This window comes from Capra hircus, assembly GCF_001704415.2.
Source record: "Capra hircus breed San Clemente chromosome X unlocalized genomic scaffold, ASM170441v1, whole genome shotgun sequence".
Taxonomy (NCBI): domain Eukaryota; kingdom Metazoa; phylum Chordata; class Mammalia; order Artiodactyla; family Bovidae; genus Capra; species Capra hircus.
This window is the reverse complement of record NW_017189516.1, coordinates 36,849,202-36,870,823: the sequence shown is the minus strand read 5'-3', so window position 1 is coordinate 36,870,823 and position 21,622 is coordinate 36,849,202. Positions and strand designations below refer to the sequence as shown.

The window sequence follows — 21,622 nt, the reverse complement described above, 5'->3', positions numbered from 1 at the left end:
ACAAACCATGAAAAATGATGAACAGGATGTACGGCTCTGGGGGTCAAACAGAGAAGAGTAGACAGAGGTCTTTGGAGAGTAGCTGCATATCAGGATTAAGATCAAGCATTCTAGAAGGTGGTATGTATAACAAGAGGCTTGAGTTCTCTTAACTTGAACACCCTGGACTCTGACAATGGTAATCACACCTTCTTCTGATGCTTTCTGCCCTGCTTTGTTTCTTTTTGACTTAATCATAAGTATTTTTGTTACCCAGTACTTCACTCATGGTCATGTGAGTCGTCTCATTTATTTCTCTAGTCACCAATTCTAACAAAGTTTAAGCTGTGCTTTCAAACCTGATTAATTTTTTACCCAATACATATCTTGTAAAATCCCTTCAAATTCCATACCCCATTAAGCACAACATTACATAACCAAAATCCATTGGCTCTCATACTCAACTCAGCAAAATAAAAGCCTGTCAGACAAATGACAGCCTCATGCATTCTTCTCAGAGGGATTCAATTGTTCTTGCTCTCACAAGAGTATAAATGATAATCACCACCAATAATTGAATATTTACTATATGCCAGGTATAATTCCATGTGCTTTGCATGCAGAACATCTTTTAATCTTTTAAATAAATATCTGACGGGGAAGTTGAGGCTTTGAAAGGTTTAATAATTTACTCAAGTTTACACACACTAAATGGTGAACTGGGAATTCTGAATTCAGGATTCTGAATCTCGTACTTGTCCTCATGACCACATTAAACCAAATATTTCAATATCGAAAATCAAAGTGATCAATGACCCTCCAAAGTATCTCTCTTTTCCTTTTTCTCTCATTTCTTCTCCCAGTCTGTAGTACCTGTATCAGCCTAGTGCCCTGAAAAACTACCTGACACTCATCAGTGCGTTCCTCATTCTCCTTTTCCAATCATTAACCAAACTTTGTTGTCTCCATCTATCCAACCAGGTCATCCCCATTTATATCATTTAGGACTCATATCAGGATTTTGCCATACCTTGGTGGAAAGGTTCAGGAAGCACTTGGAAATGTGGATCTTAAACTCAGTTTTACAAATGCAAGTATGGAAGTTTGCATACTCAAAAATCATTTGCTCAGTGCTTCCAAAGTGTCATGCCCAATTTTAGGTCCTGGGTTGAGGTGATGCTTAAGGATATGAAAGAAGATGAAAGAGAGTATTCAGAGAAGAAAGGACAGAGATCATTGCTGGTATGACTGACTTTGTTTTTAAATTCTTTCTCCCTTTCTTCCTTCTCTATTTCCATTCATTCCATCCACTCAATAATCATGTATTGACGTCACTATATACCAGGGAGTATGTTCTACGTTGAGTACATAGTGATGACTACGTCAAAGTTCAGACCCTCAAGAAGTTAACAGGTGCAAAATATATGTAAATAATAATTATAATGCAGTCAACAATGGTTCTATATAGTAATTGCTGTGAAGAAGGAAACTATAGGTAAATCAAGGCTGTCTCTGCTGATATATGGCTATCCATTCTAGGTCATAGGAGAAGCGAAGATCAGGTTAACTCTAGTGCAATTGTACTGGATTACATACACATTCATTCACAAAATGATAGTGGTACTTTGTATTTTCTCTCTCTTTTTTTTTTTGAAAATTGAGACAACTTCCTTCTTTCCTTCTTCCTTCCCTCCCTCCCCTCTTTCTTTCTCTCTCTCCCTTTCTGCATCTCCTTTCTTCTCTTCACTCCTCTATCCCTCACTTCCTTCCTTCTTTCCTTGTAACCTTGAGGTAAAATTCAGAAGCTGAAAATAAATACTCTTTCCATGAAAACATATCCAAATTAAAATTATTTTCCATGATTTCTCATGAGAAATTTATATATATATATATATTTTTTTTAGTTTTTTAATTTTAAAATCTTTAATTCTTACATGTGTTCCGAAACATGAACCCCCCTCCCACCTCCCTCCCCATAACATCTCTCTGGGTCATCTCCATGCACCAGCCCCAAGCATGCTGTATCCTGCGTCAGACATAGACTGGCGATTCAATTCTTACATGATATTATACATGTTAGAATGCCATTCTCCCTAATCATCCCATCCTCTCCCTCTCCCTCTGAGTCCAAAAGTCCGTTATACACATCTGTGTCTTTTTTCCTCTCTTGCATACAGGGTCGTCATTGCCATCTTTCTAAATTCCATATATATGTGTTAGTATACTGTATTGGTGTTTTTCTTTCTGGCTTACTTCACTCTGTATCTTGTACTTTTTTTTTTTTTTTTACTAAATCCTGTCCTTCAACAGTCTTTTTTTTTTTTTTTAAATCCTAGTAAACAGCCATCCTGTTCTTCCTTATGTTTAGGTTAAAATTGTTTTTCTCTACTCTCTCAATCTAGGTATCTAGTTCATCAGCAAACCCTGTTATTTCTACTTTCAAAATGTATACAAACTATGGACATTTCTCCTCAGGTCCATGGCTAACAACCAAGTCCTAGCTCCACACCAAAACTGAATTATTACACTAGCCTCTAGCTCACCTCTCATGTCTAGAGTGTAACTCACATTGGTTCTGTTGTTGATGTTAAGTGGCTAAATCATGTCCAACTCTTTGGGACCCCATGGACTCTAGCTTACCAGGCTCCTCTGTCCATGGGATTTCCCAGGCATGAATAATGGAATGGGTTGCCATTTTTTTTTTTCTCCAGGGGGTCTTCCTGACCCAGGGATGAACTCAAGTCTCCTGCATTGTATGTGGATTCTTTACCACTGAGCCACCAGGGAAGCCCCACATTGCTCTAGTCACTACTTAAGATTCTCAGCCTCCTAATCTACCATAATGTAGAAGCCAATGCCTCTACAATGGTCAACTAGACCCTACCTGATTTGGCCTAACACCAATTCAGCTGTGGCTCACAACACTCTTCCCCCAGTCACTCTATTTCAGCCACCCTTCTGTCCCTTGAACACACACAAGGACTTTTGTACCTGTTCTTCCTTCTGTCTGGAACTTTCTTCTGCATGACATCTGAATGATTCATTCTCTTCCTGCCTTCAGGTTTTGTATATGTCTCTTCAGAGAGGTTTTCTCAGGATCCATTATAGAAAATAGCCACCCACCCTATTATTATCCTTTCCTCATCCTGCTTTATTTTCCCTTTGAGTACCAACCACTATCCAAAATTCTATATTCCAGGTGCAGAGAGATAAAATAAGTTGACAAATAAATACAGAAAATGTCAAATACTTTGCTAAATGTTTCCTTGTTTAGTTTAGCTCATCTGGCTCACAGAGCCCCACAATTAAAAAGAATTTTTCTCTTTCATGCTAAGCTCAGAAACCTAGAACACCTGACATGTCACAGGTGCTTAATAAATAATAAATTAATGAATATAGACTTTATGTGCATTTATATAAAAACATGTTTTCTTAAATATAAATGATTATTTATGAAGAATATGAGCTTAATATATGGCTATAATATTCAAAATATTTATTAGCTAACATAATAGTTGCAGGTAATTTTAACAATAGGACCAGTTCTTACAAAAAGCACCATCCATTGACTGTATACCAGATTGACCACAAAGTTTATTCATGTTTTTCCATAAGATGTTACGGATAAACCCAAACAAACTTTTTGGTCAACACATATTTTGAAAAGATTGGTTTTCTGGGTGCCAGGTAAGCTAAATGAAAGAAGAAAACATTTAGCAAATTCATCCATAATTCTCATTTGTTCTCATTAAATGACAGCTAATATTAAAGCATGGGGGTGGTTTTACTCACATTTCTAATTAAGGGGTCTGCTTGTGTCCATCTGTCAGTGGGCTACAATCCTGGACAAGACTGAAAGTGATGACTTATTTACTGATCACCTATTATCTACTTTTATTGTTAATTCTCTTTGTACATAGAATTGAGAGAGTGAAATTAGTTTAAATTAGAGTAAAATTAGGCAAAGGACTTTTTAAAAACCATAGTCTGCCTTTTATTGTACATGAACTTTACAAATCTGCCTCTAGCTGCATTGCAAGAGAGATTTTTATTGCTGAACTTGTTTCAATGTATTCATGTTAGATTTGGTTTTAACTCTCTGTGTTCTGGCTACCATGATCATAATTGGACAGAGAATTCTAGGAGGCTAAAGGAACCTAAGTCAAGTCCAAAACATAACCCTTAATGGAGCACCAAGAAAGAGTCTCAGAATACCACTAAAATAAATCTCTCTTGCAGAAGCAAAGTAAAGAACAAAAGAGAAATTGAAGGACATGGTATAAGCATTGGAAACTTTCTATTAGTAAGAAAAACATATCATTGCCCATGAAATAATTGCAGTGAAAGAAAACAAGGAGATACAGTTGACAGTAATGCCTGGATGGGCTATTTTTTCCCCCAGAACACAGAGCTCAACTATATTAATGACTTTCTTTATCACCTATCAAACCAGTCAATCCTAAAGGAAATCAATCCTGAATATTCATTGGAAGGACTGAGGCTGAAGCTGAAGCTCCAATACTTTGGCCACCTGATGCAAAGAACTGACTCACTGTAAAAGACCCTGATGCTGGGAAAGATTGAGGGCAGCAAGACAAGGGGCAACAGAAGATGAGGTAGTTGGATGGCATCACTGACTCAGTGGACGTGAGCTTGAGCAAACTCTGGGAGATAGTGAAGGACAGGGAAGCCTGGCATGCTGCAGTCCATGAGGTTGCAAAGTGAAAGTGAAGTTGCTCAGTCATATCTGACTCTTTGTGACCCCAAGAACTGTAGCCTACCAGGATTCTCCGTCCATTGGATTTTCCAGGCAAGAGTACTGGAGTGGGTTGCCATTTCCTTCTCCAGGGGATTTTCCCAACCCGGGGATCAAACCCATGTCTCCCGCATTGTAGGCAGATGCTTTACCATCTGAGCCACCAGGGAAGTCACAAAGAGTTGGACAAAATGGAGAAACTGAATGACAACAAATCTGTTTATAGGATAGAGTTTTGAAAAATACTCTATCTACCCTTCTCAGATATGTATGCCAATCAGATATATATTAATTGAGACCTGTAACAAGAAGACTATTATAAGCCTATATACATGTTATATATATATATTGGTTGGGTTGGCCAAAAAATTTCATCAGGTTTTCCGATACAATGTTATGGAAAAACCCAAAGGAATTTTTTGACCAACCCAACACTTTATATATATGTATTTATATTTATATATAAAAAATATCTATTTGGTAGGTTTGTGAGTCTTTTAACACCAATCCAATTCTATTACTGAGTAAAGATCCTTCTGGATAGATCTCAACTTCAATCAAGGATAGTGATTCTCAGCTGGAGAAAGATCATTCCCCACTGAGGGTTCATCAAAATCCTAGATGCTGCTGCAGCTGCTAAGTCACTTCAGTCATGTCTGACTCTGTGCGACCTCATAGATGGCAGCCCACCAGGCTTCTCTGTCCCTGGGATTCTCCAGGCAAGAACACTGGAGTGGGTTGCCATTGCCTTCTCCAAAATCCTAGATGGTTTCCGTAAACATTCTCTACTATGGACCTGATTAAATTGCTGATATTCTATAGCAGTTATTTCCAGTGTGGCCCCTGTAGCATCAGCATGTCTCTTCATTGCCTGTTCAAACACCTAGAGTACCTGATATACAATGAAGTGAAGTGAAGTCGCTCAGTCATGTCCGACTCTTTGTGACCCCATGGACTGTAGCATACTACACTCCTCCATCCATGGGATTTTCCAGGCAAGAGTACTAGAGTGGGTTGCCATAGATCTTAATAAACAATTAGTTGGTGAGTATAGACTATGTGTGTGTAGTGTAAACACCTGACAATTAGTTTTTCTGATGATAATGTAAGTGCTTGATATTAAGCTTTTGATTGCCAAGGCATCCACTTCAAAGACATCCATTTGGAATAAGCACATGACCAGCTACATAACTAGATAAAGAGTCAGGCTGCCTCACCCATGCAAGTTACCTCTTTTAGAAAGCCTAGATAACTGAGAATTTGAGTTAGATAACTGAGAGTTTGCTTTTCTCTTCTAGCATTTAATGCCTACTCTTACGTTTTAAATTCACCACAGCAAACCCACAAAAACCTAAGTATCCCACCCTTGACCCTAATAAAGACAGAATCCCAAGTTTTCTCTCTGTCTACCTGTGACCTCACTATGTGGTCCCAGACATGCCTTATACCCTCCAGGTTCAGAGCAATAAACCAAAGCTTTTTTTTTTTTTTTTCTTCAGAGTTCCCTGATGGTTGTTGCTGAGATGCTTCTTGAAATAATAATAAAGAATCACAAGAGCCAATACAGTCACTACATTGACTCCACTCAAGAAGTATCTGTGGGGGCTCCCACAGGTACTAAGGGACCAGGTGAGTGCCCAAAGCATTTCTAGCCAATAGTAACATTATTGATAAGCTAACTGACTCAAAACAGTGTATTACTTTGAAAGCATGTTTCTTTCAATATAAATGGTTCTTTATGAAGGATAGGAACTTAATTCATAGACATGCTATTAAAAACATGTCTTCACAGTCTGACATAATAACTGCAGGTAATTTAAATAACAAGAACACTTTCTACCTGGTGTTCTTAAAAATCAAAGTTCTTGGCCCCCCCCCCCCGCTAGATCCACACAGTCATAAACTCTGGCTGTGGGTTCTAGTGATCTATGTTTCAACAAGCCCTGAAAGTGACTGTGATGCAGCGTGATGATGAATGTGTGTGATATCAAACAACTCTACAAAAAAAGGTAGCCCATTTACATTTTCATTTGGGATCCAGATATCTACTCCCTAAGTGTAAACTCTAGGCTTCAGATTCAATTTTGCAGGAAGAATTAGTGGTCCTAATTAGGGAGGGCAGTCTAATTGCTCCATAACTATCTTCTGTTGTAGAACTTCACATTTTTCAACCAGAAGTTGAATGTTAACATGATCAAATTGATATTTGGCCCATTCTTGGCCCAACTTGCCCCAACAACAATACAATGATTCAGAAATGGCATCTTGCTCTCTCTCACAACTTCCATTCTCCACTCACACAGATCTCCTTGGCCACCTGTCATATGACAGGCCAAACTTCTTTAAGTGTTCCATACTTCTGCATGCAATTCTTGTTGCCTTCGCCTTTCTTTAAATTGTCTTTGCATGGACAATCTCAGATTAAATGTCACCTCTTTTCAAAAGGTTTTCCTCCTCTCTAAGCAATTAGTCATTTTTCCCATCTACATTCTCATAGCACTTCTATCATATTAAAGGTCAAACTTTATTTTAATTATGTTATATCATTACTTCTTCCTTCAGGTGATAATCTAGAGAAGAAAAATCATGTTGAACTGTGCCTTTTTCAGTGTACATTACTATGCCGGCTACAGAGTTGGCAATCAATAGATATTTGTTGAGTGCTGAAAGGTTATTTTAGCTACCATATAGTTCCAGTGGGACAGTACCAGAGTGCCAACTATTCTTTCCAAACTAAAAATAAATCTCTAAAGTCAATATATGTTGTTTTACTAGAAAGTTATGTAGGGCCCTAAGAATAAATCAGATAACTAATGCATTTGCCTATCAGCTACAGAGAATTGTTTTTGCCAGCAACAGTCATGCTAATTGGTAAATATTTACATTTCCCAGCCAAATATGCTTGCCACTGAAACCATTCCATACTATGTAGATACTGCAATCAACAACTTCATTTCTGTCATAAGATTCAGAACATAGAGTAAAACATGTATACCTTCTAAAACTAGCTAGAATTATTGAGCTCAGTAACAGTGGATTGATAAAGAATAACATATTTCTAAGAAAGATGTACAACATAAACAATAAATTATTTGTTTTTCATTGAAAACAGTGAGAATGATCACAATCTAATTTTCCTTTCATTAACTGAATGATATCCTTTGTTACTTGGGTACTTTGCAAAGATTAGATTTGGGAAAACATTCAAGGGAATGGTTCTCAATGGATTAGACCATTAGCATAATCATCTCTATTGCAAACACTAGACATATCATTCTCGAAGTCATCTTAACACTTTGTGTAGATGTCACGGAGCCCACATGCCAGTAAAGCAATACCTTGCATTTCTCACCAAATTATTTTAAATCAATATTTAAATTATCTCTTACACATAATAACTTGCTAATGTCTAATGGAAATAAAAATTAATATTAATAAGTAACAATATCCACAATTTACTGATGATATTAAAAATTAGATTATACCTCTCACTAAAATATAACATGTAAAAGCTTTAAAATTTAATATATTAGAAATCACTTGGAAAGAATCAATTAAAAGTCTTCCTCAACAGTGATTGAGTTTGGGGGTTATTAAACATCCAAAGGTAGGTTAAAGTTTCTGTTGGTATTGCAAGCATTAAATCTCTTCTCAAATTTTCAATGAACTCAAAATCCTTTTCTACTTCTCACAAAACCTATCAATTGTGTGACATGTCCCAAGAAAAATGCAGCATTTTGTACATGGAGTAGCTGTCACAATAGTAACAAATATGGAAATACCATGGGGTTTAAAGTCTAGTTTCCTGGCTTCCAGCTTCATCCCTTTCCTTTACCTTGAGTAAGCCACCTAAATCTCATTAGCTCATCCTGAATATTTATCTCATGAGGTCAGTACAGCAACTAACCTTGAAAGCATATCTCAAGGGCATTATTAACATGAGGATATATTGGAACCAAAAAGTTCCTATTGTTCACTGTTTCTGAAATGAGGATTTCTATAGTCTCCTGTACCAATATTCATCTCTCCAGAACAATAGTATCAAATAATTCAAGTGCTACCAAAGCCTTATATGGGCTTGTTATCATGATCCAGAGACTTAGTTCACTGCCCTTCAATCTCCCTAGTGACCTAATTCTTCCTGATACCAACTAGGAGGGAGAAACAGAAAGCCAGGAGCATACTGGTTTGTGTCTGTTCATATTTATGGTAACCTTTCATGACACAGCAGCTCTGCTCTATTACTTCTGATAGTCAGGCCCCTTGTACAAGGTGGTGGTTTAGTCCTAATAAGTCATGTCAAGTCATGTCTCACTCTTGTGACCCCTTGGACTATAGCCCACCAGGCTCCTCTATCCATGGGATTTTCCAGACAAGAGGACTGAAATGGGTTGCCATTTCCTTCTCCTGGGGATCTTCCCAACTGAGGGATCAAACCCAGGTCTCCTGCATTGCCGGCAGATTCTTTACTGACCGAGCCACCAGGGAAACCCCTCTTGTATTGTGGATATATATAAACTTGTTAGTACATATACATTTAGAACTGACATAGTGGAAAGGTACATACAAATTGTTATCTCTTGCACTGAAACAATGTTTTTCCCCTATGTCTCAGTATCCTTCTTTTATATAATAAAAGTGTTCAACTAATTTTAAATATATAACATGCTTACTGTGTGTGTCTGCATGTGTATGTGTGTGTATGTGTGTGTGTGTGTGTGTGTGTGCGCGCGCACGTGCTGAGGGCATGGATTGGCATAGAGAGTGTGGCAAGATGATGAAATATAAATATATGCTCTATTCTCTCTGTTCCATCCAAAGAGAGTAGCCAAAACCATCTTCAAGAAAGAAATGAGCAGGCATCCAAAGAAGTGCCTAAATACGCTGTTCATTCAATTCAGAAAATACATTACATGATAGTAAAATTGGCAATATTTTGTTTTCTATATATACCATTTTTGATATATGTTTTCTCATAAAGTAGAACTAGACGTATAAGGAAAACAATGCTCAAAGGGGGCTTCCCAGGTGGCGCTAGTGGTAAAGAACCTGCCTGCCAGTGCAGGAGACATAAGAGAAGCAGGTTCGATCCCTGGGTCTGGAAGATCCCCTGGAGGAGGTCATGGCAACCCACTCCAGTATTCTTGCCTGGAGAATCCCATGGATATCAGAGAAGCCTGGTGGGCTACAGTCTGTGGGGTCGCAAAGAGTCGGACACGACTGAGCGACTTCACTTACTTACTTACCTAAGGCTCAAAGAATTTGAATTTTAGATGAACCTTTCTGAAATGTCTTCAAGTGGGGATATAGTGATTTCTCCTAAGGCTCCACGGTACAGAGCTGTGTAAAGAAGCCTTGTTTACTGACTCACAATTTTAGTGTGAATTTATATTATATCATGTTCCTTATGCTGGCAAGATGGTAAATTATGGTGAATTCTTGGGAAAACATGTTGCTTCAGTTGATTGTACCTCATATTATTGTTATCATGAGAGGGTGTATCGGGTGTTTTTGGCATGGGTGTATACATTGCATGGGCTTTCCCTTGTAGCTCAGGAGTAAAGAATCCTCCTGCCATGCAGAAGATATGAGTTTGATCCCTGGGTGGGGAAGATCCCCTGGAGAAGGAAATGGCAACCCATTCCAGTGTTCTTGCCTGGGAAATCCCATGGACAGAGGAGCCTGGCAGGCTACAGTCCATGGGGTTGCAAAGAGTTGGACACGACTTAGTGACTAAGCACACACGCACATACATTGTGGCAATGAAGACATTATCATATCATAAACCTCTGAGTTCACAGACAAAATCAATTACACAGTTTTACTTCATATAAGTCTAATACAAAGTTGTCTACTACTTTTGGAAAAATTACAGAAAGTGAAGTTTGAAGATGGAAAAAAGTTAATTGCTAAATCCAGCATTGGATCAAACCCATCATATAACTCACTGATAGATGGTTTAAATCTTTCAATTGATCTAGTAGTAAATATTTTATCCCACAAATTGCTTTTTCCTCTAATGCAAACATCAAGGAAGTTTTATGACAAAATTATTGGTGGTCATGATTTCAAAAGTGTACTTTCCCTAAATGATTTTTTGAAAGAACTTGTGTGAATGCGCAAGAGTTTTATAATGTGAATTATATTTGTGGTACAGTAAATACTAAACATTTTTTAGGATTATAAAATAGCTATAAATTACAAGAAGAAAAAATTTACCTTGAATTAATCTTACCTAGCAATGGCTTTGTGTTTATGTGGTGATAAATATTGTTTGCTTATCTTTATAGAAAAGATGTGATAAATCACATTCTAGTAAAAATTTGGGGAATTGAAAGTTAATAGAAGACTTATTTTGAAAAAGAGATAGGGCCTATTTTAAAATGGTACTGGAAAAGTTAAAAAAATCAGTTGGATTTACTACAAAGATACTTTAAGCTTCAAATGACACAAAATGATAAGGTTATATTTAATCACATTTTCCCCTTAAACTATCCCTTATGTAGCTTTACAAAATAACCAGAAACTACTTTGCTGTCTCCCTATACTTTACAGATATTATACAAAGGTGTATATGTGTATATATGCCTAACGGATAAACCTTTTACCTCATCATATTCATCTTTATTTTTTTTTCTATGTGTTTCTCTCTGTCCAATTTACCACACAGACAGATGATAATGTTTCACTGCTTTTTCTCTCTTTTTAAAGCCTTCCTCAACTTTTCTTTTCATTCAGAATGTCCACTTCTCTTAAATTTAGTATATATTTAATTATCTGTACTACTCACCAAATGTATTTATTATGCGTATTTGGTGCACTAGTAATGATCAACAGGGTTATAAAGAAAACACACATTCTTGCCTTGCTCTCTGATGTTCCTTCCTTTAGAGTCTCTCAATCAGTAGAGCTTGCTTCCTAAAGGTTCCTGGATTCACTCTAACTCAGTATTGCTTTCTCTGACTACCTAGAGACTACTTAGTGCTACCCCATTTAGCAATTATCTAACATCTCCCAAATATGTATGTTCCATGAGATTAGAAAATTCAACTTTAAACTAATTTGGTGCCTCCTACAGGCCTAGACTTCTGCTCAATTCCAGGTAGCAGTGAAATAAATATATATCAAATGACATATCTCACAGCTATGTTTATCTTTTGGTACCACCAAGTAGCTTAAACTGAATCAATTAGCTTTCTCTTCTCATTATCTTCAAAAGCATCTAGATAAAATTTAGTTATCCAACCTGAAGTCATGGCAAAAAAGAAACCAGGTAACATGGAAAATATCTTTCAGATCTCTAAATGAAAAATCAACACACACACACATATACTCATATAAATTTTATCTCTAAATAGTTTCCCTCTATCTTTATGAATATATTTATTTATAATCCTGATACCTAGGATATGCCCAAATATGAAGCTCAGGCATTAAAAAAAAATGGTGGCCAACTTTAATAGGTTCAGGGAGAACATTTATAAAATAAATGAAATAAGTGGGAGTTGAATTTGGGGGCTGGCTATTTCTAAAAAAAAATAGTAAACACATTCATGTGTGTGATTATTCCACAGCTTTTAAAATACGGGGGCTCCTTAGGGTAGGGAGTGCCTAAGACAGTGCTCACAATGTTTCACAGAATATAAGATATTAAACTACTTTTGTTTATTAGCACATGCATTATGGTAAACAACACTTAGAAATGTCAATGTACAGAGACTGATCTATTTAGATTTGTCGAAATGAGAATTCACAATGTCTATCATGTTTACAACCCTTATTAAATTAACTAGTTTAATTCAAACATTCAGAATACATTATTATTATTGTTATTACATACATTATTATTATGAAAAAGTCTCTATACTTTTGATTTGTTGATAGATTTGTTTGAAAGCTTTTATCTCTTGTCTGCTACAAAGTTCCGAAATTAAGAAAATTTCAATGAGGCCACTAGATATAGCGATTAAACCATACACAGCTATCTGATAAATATTCTCAGAATTGTAAGTTCCTATCCTAAATATTTCTGAGTTTATTTTTCATTTGTATTATTATAATTTGCTCTTTTTATATTATTTGCATGCCACTTCACTTTAAAAATGTTGAGATTTTTAAAATATATTTCATTCCTATGTTTATTAAATTTCTATAACAGCAACTTATTAAATACCTCAGCAAGTAAATATAAATGAAATTTGATTAGTTAAAATTCAGTAACTTTACTTCTTGCCAATATACTAAATAGTACCTGGTGCAATTCTGCTGTCAAATACCACAAAGAATGGATGATACTCTAAAACCTTTTGAAATAGTAAAGGGAACACTTTTTAGACTATCTTACAGTAGATTTTTTGGATCTACTGCCAAGATTTTCACAAAGTGAGACAGGCTCAAGAAAAGAGTAATTTATATATATTAAGAGTGTCAGGCATTGTGCTAGAAATTCTCGCACAGTGTACCTCTTTTAATCATCACAATAACATGCAAAATAACCATTACCACCATTTTACTTCTCTTAAAGGCTTGCATATAAGATCCATATTTTATTAGTTTTATACTTCCATTATCTGTATTTGACTGATTATATAGGCGCACGCACACACACACATACACACACAATAGAAGGATGAGGAAACTGACTTACAAAACATTTGACTGATTTGCCCAGTCCACAATTATTAAATATAAATCAAGTCTTTCTAACCTTGAAACCCACAGCAAACGCCTTATATTTCACTCTTAATGGTAGCTTTCAAGGTAAGAATATTTTACTCTGTGTTCATGTAAAAATTATCTAGAATTGTGCTATTGATCACGAGTTAGTTGCATTTGCAAAATAAATAAATATTAGGAGTATGGATTGATGTCTACATATAAAGAGAAGAAACTTATCATTGGGGCCAAATAGCCTATTCATTTTTCTTATACTTTGTAAAGATCAAAAAGGACCAATGAAATGATTGTTTTCAGAACAATAAAGATTTCTCCTGTCTTCTTCTAGTGTATGACATATACCAGCTACTTGATGAAGATTGCTGACAAAATTCTCTGGTGACTTAATGTTGTTAAAGAAATTAATATTATGAAGAAGAATCAAAGATATGTTTTATCAAATTAAATAATTTCTCTTTACCACATATTCTGTTGCTTCTTCCTTAATTAAAAGTCAATATAATATTCCCAGATTTGCACAGTTAAAATGATGACTATGAGAAAAACAATATGGACATTTAAATCACACAGATACAGAGTTCATTTTGAAAAATCAGCATCATGTTTCAATAGAGGAGCAACAAAATATCCTTACCTTAGAAAATTGTGCATTTATCCATTTTGTGAATGTTTTCTTTTGAACATCTTCTCTTTCATCTACAATGTAAAAAGAAAAAAGAAAGACAAAGGGATAGTGTTAAGAAGCAACTTTGGATATCACTCATATTTTACAACCAAAATAACTTTCTGTTAATATACATAAGTGTTATTTTATATTTAGTAGTAAATTCACTGATAATGAAATTGAACATGAGTGATGTTGCTACTGAGCATCCGAACTAAAATGAAATCTGAAAAATAATTGATACAGTCAAGTCCATACTCATTCAAATACTATATAAAAGCATTAGAAAAGATACTATTTATTAATAGTGGTGTTTCCCTGGTGACTCAATAGTTAAGAATCTAATTGCCAATGCAGGAGATGTGGGTTCGACTCCTGAGTCTGGAAGATCCCTTGCAGAAGGAAATGGCAACCCACTCCAGTATGCTTGCCTGGGAAATCCCTTGGACAGAGGAACCTGGTGAGCTACAGTTCATGTGGTCACAAAAAAGTTGGACACAACTTAGTGACTAAACACCAACAAAACAACTATAATGAGTAGATGCTCCAATAGAATCAAAAGAAATAATTGTCTATTATTTCTTCCCATAAACTATTCCTGAGCTTTTCCTCTTGCCCCATTCCCAGTCCATGAGGAAATTATTTTTCCCTCCTTTGTAATACCTGCATACTCTAACACAGGCCCCTAACATAGGCTTTTCTCATTATAGGAGAGGTTTCCTGATGAACAGGAGCATGGCTTGCTTATCTCTGTACCCCAGAACCCAGCATATTGTCTGCACAAATTAAGAGCTCAGAAAATATTTGATCAATATGTGAATACATTAGAGGAAGGGGGATCGTAAAACTACAAAATTTCTAGCACTTCTCTTCATCTAAAGTCAGGAAATTTCAAATCAAAATGCAAATGATACTCTTCATGGATTATGTATACAAATATACTCAAAGGAAAAATCCCCAAGGACTTCTTACACCAAGAGATTAGGGTGGAAAATTATTAAGAAAGAGCTTCACAGAATTCAAGCTTCTAAAAATTATCTCTTTTTTCTAAAGCCAGAAGTTAGTATTGAGTCCAATGGACAGGAAAATCATCAATTGTGATTTATTAAAATGCTTTTTTGATGCTGAAGCTTATCTTGAAATTACTGTAAATGCAATCATATTAGTCAATGTTGAATAAATGAGTGTACGTGAGAGAGACTTAAAATTGAGACATTTCATATTTTATTTACATGGGTCAAAAGAACCCTTATTAAAATGCCCTCAGGAAACAACCTCATTTGCTCTCATATTATTTTTCAGTAGTCAATCTCCACTGCTTCTGAAAACAGATGATATACAGTAAACAATCACTTTCCTATAACACACGTATCTATGCATTAAGAATGTCTGTTTATCTTTAGAGTATTATTAATCTATAAGTAGATATTCTTAAGCAATATAAAAGAGAATAATGGAAAAATAATAAACCTAAAACCATTTTCCTAGATGAGAAAATGTTATTTAGCATCACAAAATACTCCCTCCTTATTTGTGTTAGTCCCACAGCTACTGTGTATGGTCAAATATCAACATTATTCACACAGTAGAGGATACATGATAGCTATAACATAGAAATCTTTCCTTTGTTGACAAGTGTGAATAAATAAAAATAGATACTAATAGCTTTTAAACCTAATCTAGCTTCTTTTGAATATTACTGCCATAAATCTAATACTACTCTTTATAATAATAATAATAATTAATAAACAATTTCAGATGGTCAAGATTTAACCTTTTTCACTGACTTGCTATAAAGAAAGACAGGTCTGTACAGGTCCATTTCTCAATGACATACACTTATATTCACAAAACTTAATAACCTTATTTGCAATTCCACTTATTTTTCCTACATGTGCATATATATCCTATTTGTCAGACATGGGAGAATGAATGAGTCATTTGAAAGCATTCATCCAGAGGTTTTTAAAACATACCCAAACATCTTCACCAAAAGCTGAATATGAGGGTGTTTTGAAGAGATTTTTTTCCAGATGCTTTTAAATGAAAAGTGGGTAGTAAAGCAATATTTTTATTGTTTTTGATTATATGTACAAAGAACAATTTTTAGATAGGCCTTGAAGGCAGAAGGGAAACCTTGACATTATGTGCAAAATATGCATTTGCTGTGTAAAAAGAACTAAATGTGAGCTTCATCATATAAACATCTTCACTAAATGTACTCTTGTACCTCTTTCGCTTTTAATGCAAGAAAAATATGCCTTCCATGGATTACCTGCTAATATTTTCTTTTTGTATAGTAACATTTATTTTCTTTAAAATGACAAATATTAATAATACTAATTTTATCATTATTATAAGATATAACATTACTATCTTATTGTTTACAAAGCTGTTTTACATACACTATTTCAATTAGCCCATATGTAATTTACCATTTTATACATTAAAACTACAAGCTCAGAAGAAATAAAACTGACAAGTGACAGAGATGAACTGCTATAGATTATCTGAATCAAAGTCCATGGCTTTTCACAGTGACCATGTTACATTACGACTGTATAGATAATATGGACTGCTACAAGGTGATCAGGGTCATAAAAGGTGAACATATTAACACAAATAAAAAATAGTCATGAATTTAGAGCCTTATTTTGAACAACCCAGGGTGTTCCATGCATGTTGTAACCTATGGGAATGACATCCTGGAATTTTAGAGTGAACAGCCTACATGTCTACATGTGTTTATCTAGAAGTGAAAACTGAACCATTTAATGATACCGTATGATTTGCTTATAAATATTTTATATAATAATGTGCTAATTATTATTTGTTGTTTCAATTTTTGTCATTTATTAGTATGACAAAAATATTTTAATATACAAGGATCACCAAAAGTTATGTGTCTGCACATCACAATCCTCCCAAAACATGAATATTACCTAGCCACAATAATATGCTGCATTTTATTTTTTTACTTATTTTACCATAAACACCACATGGGCTACCTTTTCCTTTTGTTTGCTATTAGACATTCCATCATAATGAACATCTTCATGAATTCTTTTCCAACTTCTGCTGTATAACAGTCTTAGAAGAAATTACTGAGTCAACTTTATGGAAAATTTTATGGTTTTTACTAAATAATATCATATTGCTTTCCCAATGGTCATAACAATTTTTAGTGGTATCAGAAAGTGTGAGTTTATACTGTTGATAGCAAAGTTTTGCTTGTATTTTTGGATAAATGTGGTTTTATTAGATATAAAGAGATAGTTGATGTTTGCTATAATTTGAATATGCTTGATTACTAATGAAACAGAACATAATTTATACATTTATTTATTCTATATGTTTCTACTTTTTCCAAAATACTTGTTTTTATTCTCTGCTCATGTATCTATCAAGCACTTGATAAATAAAATTAATTAGAATGAGGTCATATATTAGCAGTTTTTAAACATTTCAAGTCATGGATTCCATTTGATCATCTGATTTTAAAAAAAATAATCCTTTTCGACAGAAAAAAAATGCCTATACACACATATTTACATACAGGTTTATGAGGTTAACTGACCTCCCTGCCAAAGATTCCATGAAATCCAAGTTAAAAATCACTATTGTAAGTTAAGCTACTTACGCTTAGTCAATGAACGAATATATGTTCCCAAGTGGTCTTTTTTTCAATTTTTGCTTTGTTCTTATTATGCTAAAATTTTATACTTGTCTATAGTTAAATCTGGGGCTTCCTTGATAGCTCAGCTGGTAAAGAATCCGCCTGCAATGCAGGAGACCCCGGTTCAACACCTAGGTAGGGAAGATCCCCTGGAGAAGGGATAGGCCACCCACTCCAGTATTCTTGGGCTTCCCTGGTGGTCCAGATGGTAAAGAATCTGCCCGCAATGTGGGAGACCTGGGTTTGATCCCTGGTTTGGGAAGATCCCCTGAAAAAGGGCATGGCAACCCACTCCAGTATTCTTACCTGGAGAAACCCCATGGACAGAGGAGCCTGGTGGGCTATAGTCTATAGGGTCGCAAAGAGTTGGACATGACTGTGTGATTAAGCACAGCATAGCATAGTTAAATCTATTTCTACTATAATTTCTCATATTACTTAAAAGTTGACCATTTTAAGCATGCTCACCTATATATACATTCATAGTTAAAGTTGACACATATAAACCTATATATATATATACATTGTTACAGAGCTTATAGAGACTATTTTGATACGAGTATGTTATTGTAGATATACAATCTATAGTAGGAGATATTAACATGAAATCATTAAGAGAGAGGAGAAAAGAATCAAGTGACAACTGTTTTATCAGGAAGTGACTATATACTCCTATTTAATTATTTTAAGAAACATATATTTTGTTTCATTTTCTCTAGGGTTTGTTTATGAGTGATTTTCTTCTACTAATACAAATATGCCTGAGTATAACAATGTGAGAGGCAAGGAAGAAAAATCCCTCTTAGAAAAAGTTACATGAAAACTTCTATGGAGATATCAAAGAATGAAGAACTACTAGTTCCTATATTGCAAAAAGTGACCAACATTTTATTTTATTCTCTCTGTGGGGAAAGCCCATATAAAATTAGCTTTCTGCTATACACAAAAGCTATATTTCATCTCAGAATCAATTAACCCTTTCTAATAAAATCTTTTTATTCAATAAATCTGTTCTTTCATATTTTTTACAATTAGTGTAAAGACCTTTCACCCTGTTATTAACTTTTATATCCCTGAGACCCTCAATCCCCTATAAAAGTGGGATAATTAAATTGTGATCTTAGTGATTCACAAGAGTGAGTTACTGCACAAAAATGATACTGGGCAAGCTGAGAGAATGTAAAATTAAGGCACTAGGTCTCAATTTCCACTGTAGAACTTATTAGTTTGGTGGCCTTTATCTGTGAATTGAGGACATGCATTGCTTTTTCACTCATGGAACTGTTGTTGAGATGCCATGAATTCATTTATTTATGCAATGATGTATAGAGAATATTATATACAGAATGCTTAGTATATGCTGGTCACTGTACTAATGATCAAGAAGATAAACAAGACTCCTTTTTTTACCAAAGTTCACAGCATAGTAGAAAATGACATATGATGGGTAAATATTAAACATTTTGCATAATTAAGGGTACCTACACTCAAAGGGTACTTCAGGAGCACAAAGAAAGGGATATGTAGCCACATGGATATTAGGGAAGACATTTTCTGGAAGGTGATGGCTACATTTAATCTAGAAAGGTGAGCAAAAATAGGGAAAGAAGAAAAGGTGTAAAGGGGAAGATGAATCTTATTGAGAAGATACCAAGGGCAAAGGCAGGGAGATAGGAAACCAAAAGCGCATGCTCTCCATTATATACAATTTCCCTGCACTCTAAAATGGGAAGAAGGGAGCAGAATGGGATGAAATTACAAAGAGAGGTGGGAGTAAGATTATGGGTAGTCTCCATGACATGATCCCTTATATGCTACCACATAAGACAACATGAGTGAAATAATTTAAAAAATTGGGGGAAAAAACCTACCCAGTTATAAGAATATCAGAAATTATCCTTATTTCACAAGACAGTTAATCACAATCTTTGCTAGGAAAACATTTTCTTTTAAATGTCACTGATACTTTCTTGGGTGCTAGTTAATGTTAACTGAAGAGTCTCATCTCTTAAGTTACCCAGAAAATAGAACTTTAGGAGGAGAAGGAAACATTAAATTTGAGAACAATTTGGAAATGCACATAGGGAAGAAAAATGAAGGGACATGAGTTTATTTCACCTCAAAGATAGGACTATTAAGCAATATGGAAGAGCTATTAGAGTCAGTTCATTCTCTGCTTCCACCAAAAATGAGGAAAAAGGAAATGAGAAATGCAGAAGATTAATGGTAAACATTATATAGGATTATGTGATACTGTGGAACATTATGAAGGAAGGCTCCAAACTCAGGACATATTTAGAAAATGGGTTTACCATGTTATTAATGCTACAAAATGGCAATGCAAAGTGGAGGAGAGTAGAATGGAAATTGGCATGAAAAATGCTTCCATTAAATCTGAGTAATAGCTTTTGATCACAGGACTATAGAACATTGGGCCGAAGGTGACATTCATGGTCATTTTATAATAAGGTGGTCTAAAATAATTAAATTACTATACAAAGAAGAGAAAAAACAGTGTCAAAAATGTTTCCTTATTTTTCACTCGCTGGACAGTCAGCGTAATACAGTTTCCACTGTTCATCATCCTATAAAAGATTTTCTTAATAACATTGCCTATATCCTTTCTAATTTCTAAGACAGTGATTATCTGGGTTATAGCTGTCTTCCCAAGCAGTAAGCATTGAAAGTGTAACATAGTAGAGCTCAGTAAAGGTATTTTCAAGATACTGGAGACCAAATTTACTTTTCAGAACTCTTCTCATTTTTCTTCTTTACAGATACTGATTCTGTTAACTTGTAGAGAGAATTATGGTCCTCCAAAGATGTCCACATCTTAATCCCTAGAATCTATGAATAAGTTTTGTTAAAACTTAATTATTTTAAAATAGGCTAAATATAAATTAGTTTAAAAGAGAATTATGGTTGCAGATGGAATTGGATGTGCTAACCAGCTCATACTGGACAGCAAGATTATCTTGGGTTTTCTGGGTGGGCCCAGCATAATGACAAGTGTCTTTAAGAGGGGGAGAGAGAGAGGCCGAAGAGGGCAAATCAGAGAGATGGCAGAGAGACTTGGCCCAGTGTTGCTGGTTTTGAAGATGGAGGAAGAGGATCATGAGCTAAAGAACATGAACAGCCTCTAGAAAATGGAAAAGTCAAGGAAACAGATTCTCCCAGGAGCTGCCAGAAGGCACACAGCTCTGCTGACCCTTCATGTGAGCCCAACGAGGCCAATTGCAAACTTCTGACCTGAAGTTCTGAAGAACTGTTCGATTATAAATTTGTGTTGTTTTAAGTGGCTATGTGTGTGGTCATTTTTATAGCATCAAGAGGAAACTATTACAGCCTTTCCTCTTTAAGACTATCCACTGAAGTACATACTGACACGTGCTAGGTGGTAGAAATTCCACTGTGTAAAAGAATTAAGTTCCTGTCCTTTCGGTCTTACAGCATAGTGAGAGAAACATACCCTAAAATGAAGATAGTAGATACACCGATAAGTTCCTAAATACAGAAAATATAGGGCTTTGTCATAAGCCTCTAGGAAGGGAACTAACTTGACAAATCCACTGCCTCCTTGATGAAGTGACATCTCAGCAGAGTTCTGAATGTTAATCAAGAGGATGGTGATTTAGTCACTAAGTCTGACTCTTGCAACCCCATGGGGGTAGCCCACCAGGCTCCTCTGTCCATGGAATTTCCCAGGCAAGAATACCAGCATGGGTTGCCATTTCCTTCTCCAGGGGATCTTCCTGACCCAGGGACTGAACCTGCATCTCCTGCATTGCAGGTATATTCTTTACCTATTGCACTTCCAGGGAAGCCCAATCAAGTGTACAGAAGCAAAAAAAAAAAAAAAAAAAAAGAAAGA

At 35.3% G+C, this 21,622-nt stretch overlaps 1 protein-coding gene across 1 annotated transcript in view; it reads right to left on the bottom strand.

Annotated features, from left to right (window-relative positions):
• The window catches only part of DMD (dystrophin), a gene marked incomplete in the record, with an annotated part of 2,117,027 nt that overhangs the window by 1,919,109 nt on the left and 176,296 nt on the right, over positions 1-21,622 (bottom strand). The window contains 1 exon segment of the mRNA XM_018043695.1: positions 14,046-14,107. Within this exon segment, the coding sequence (XP_017899184.1) occupies positions 14,046-14,107 (62 nt within the window).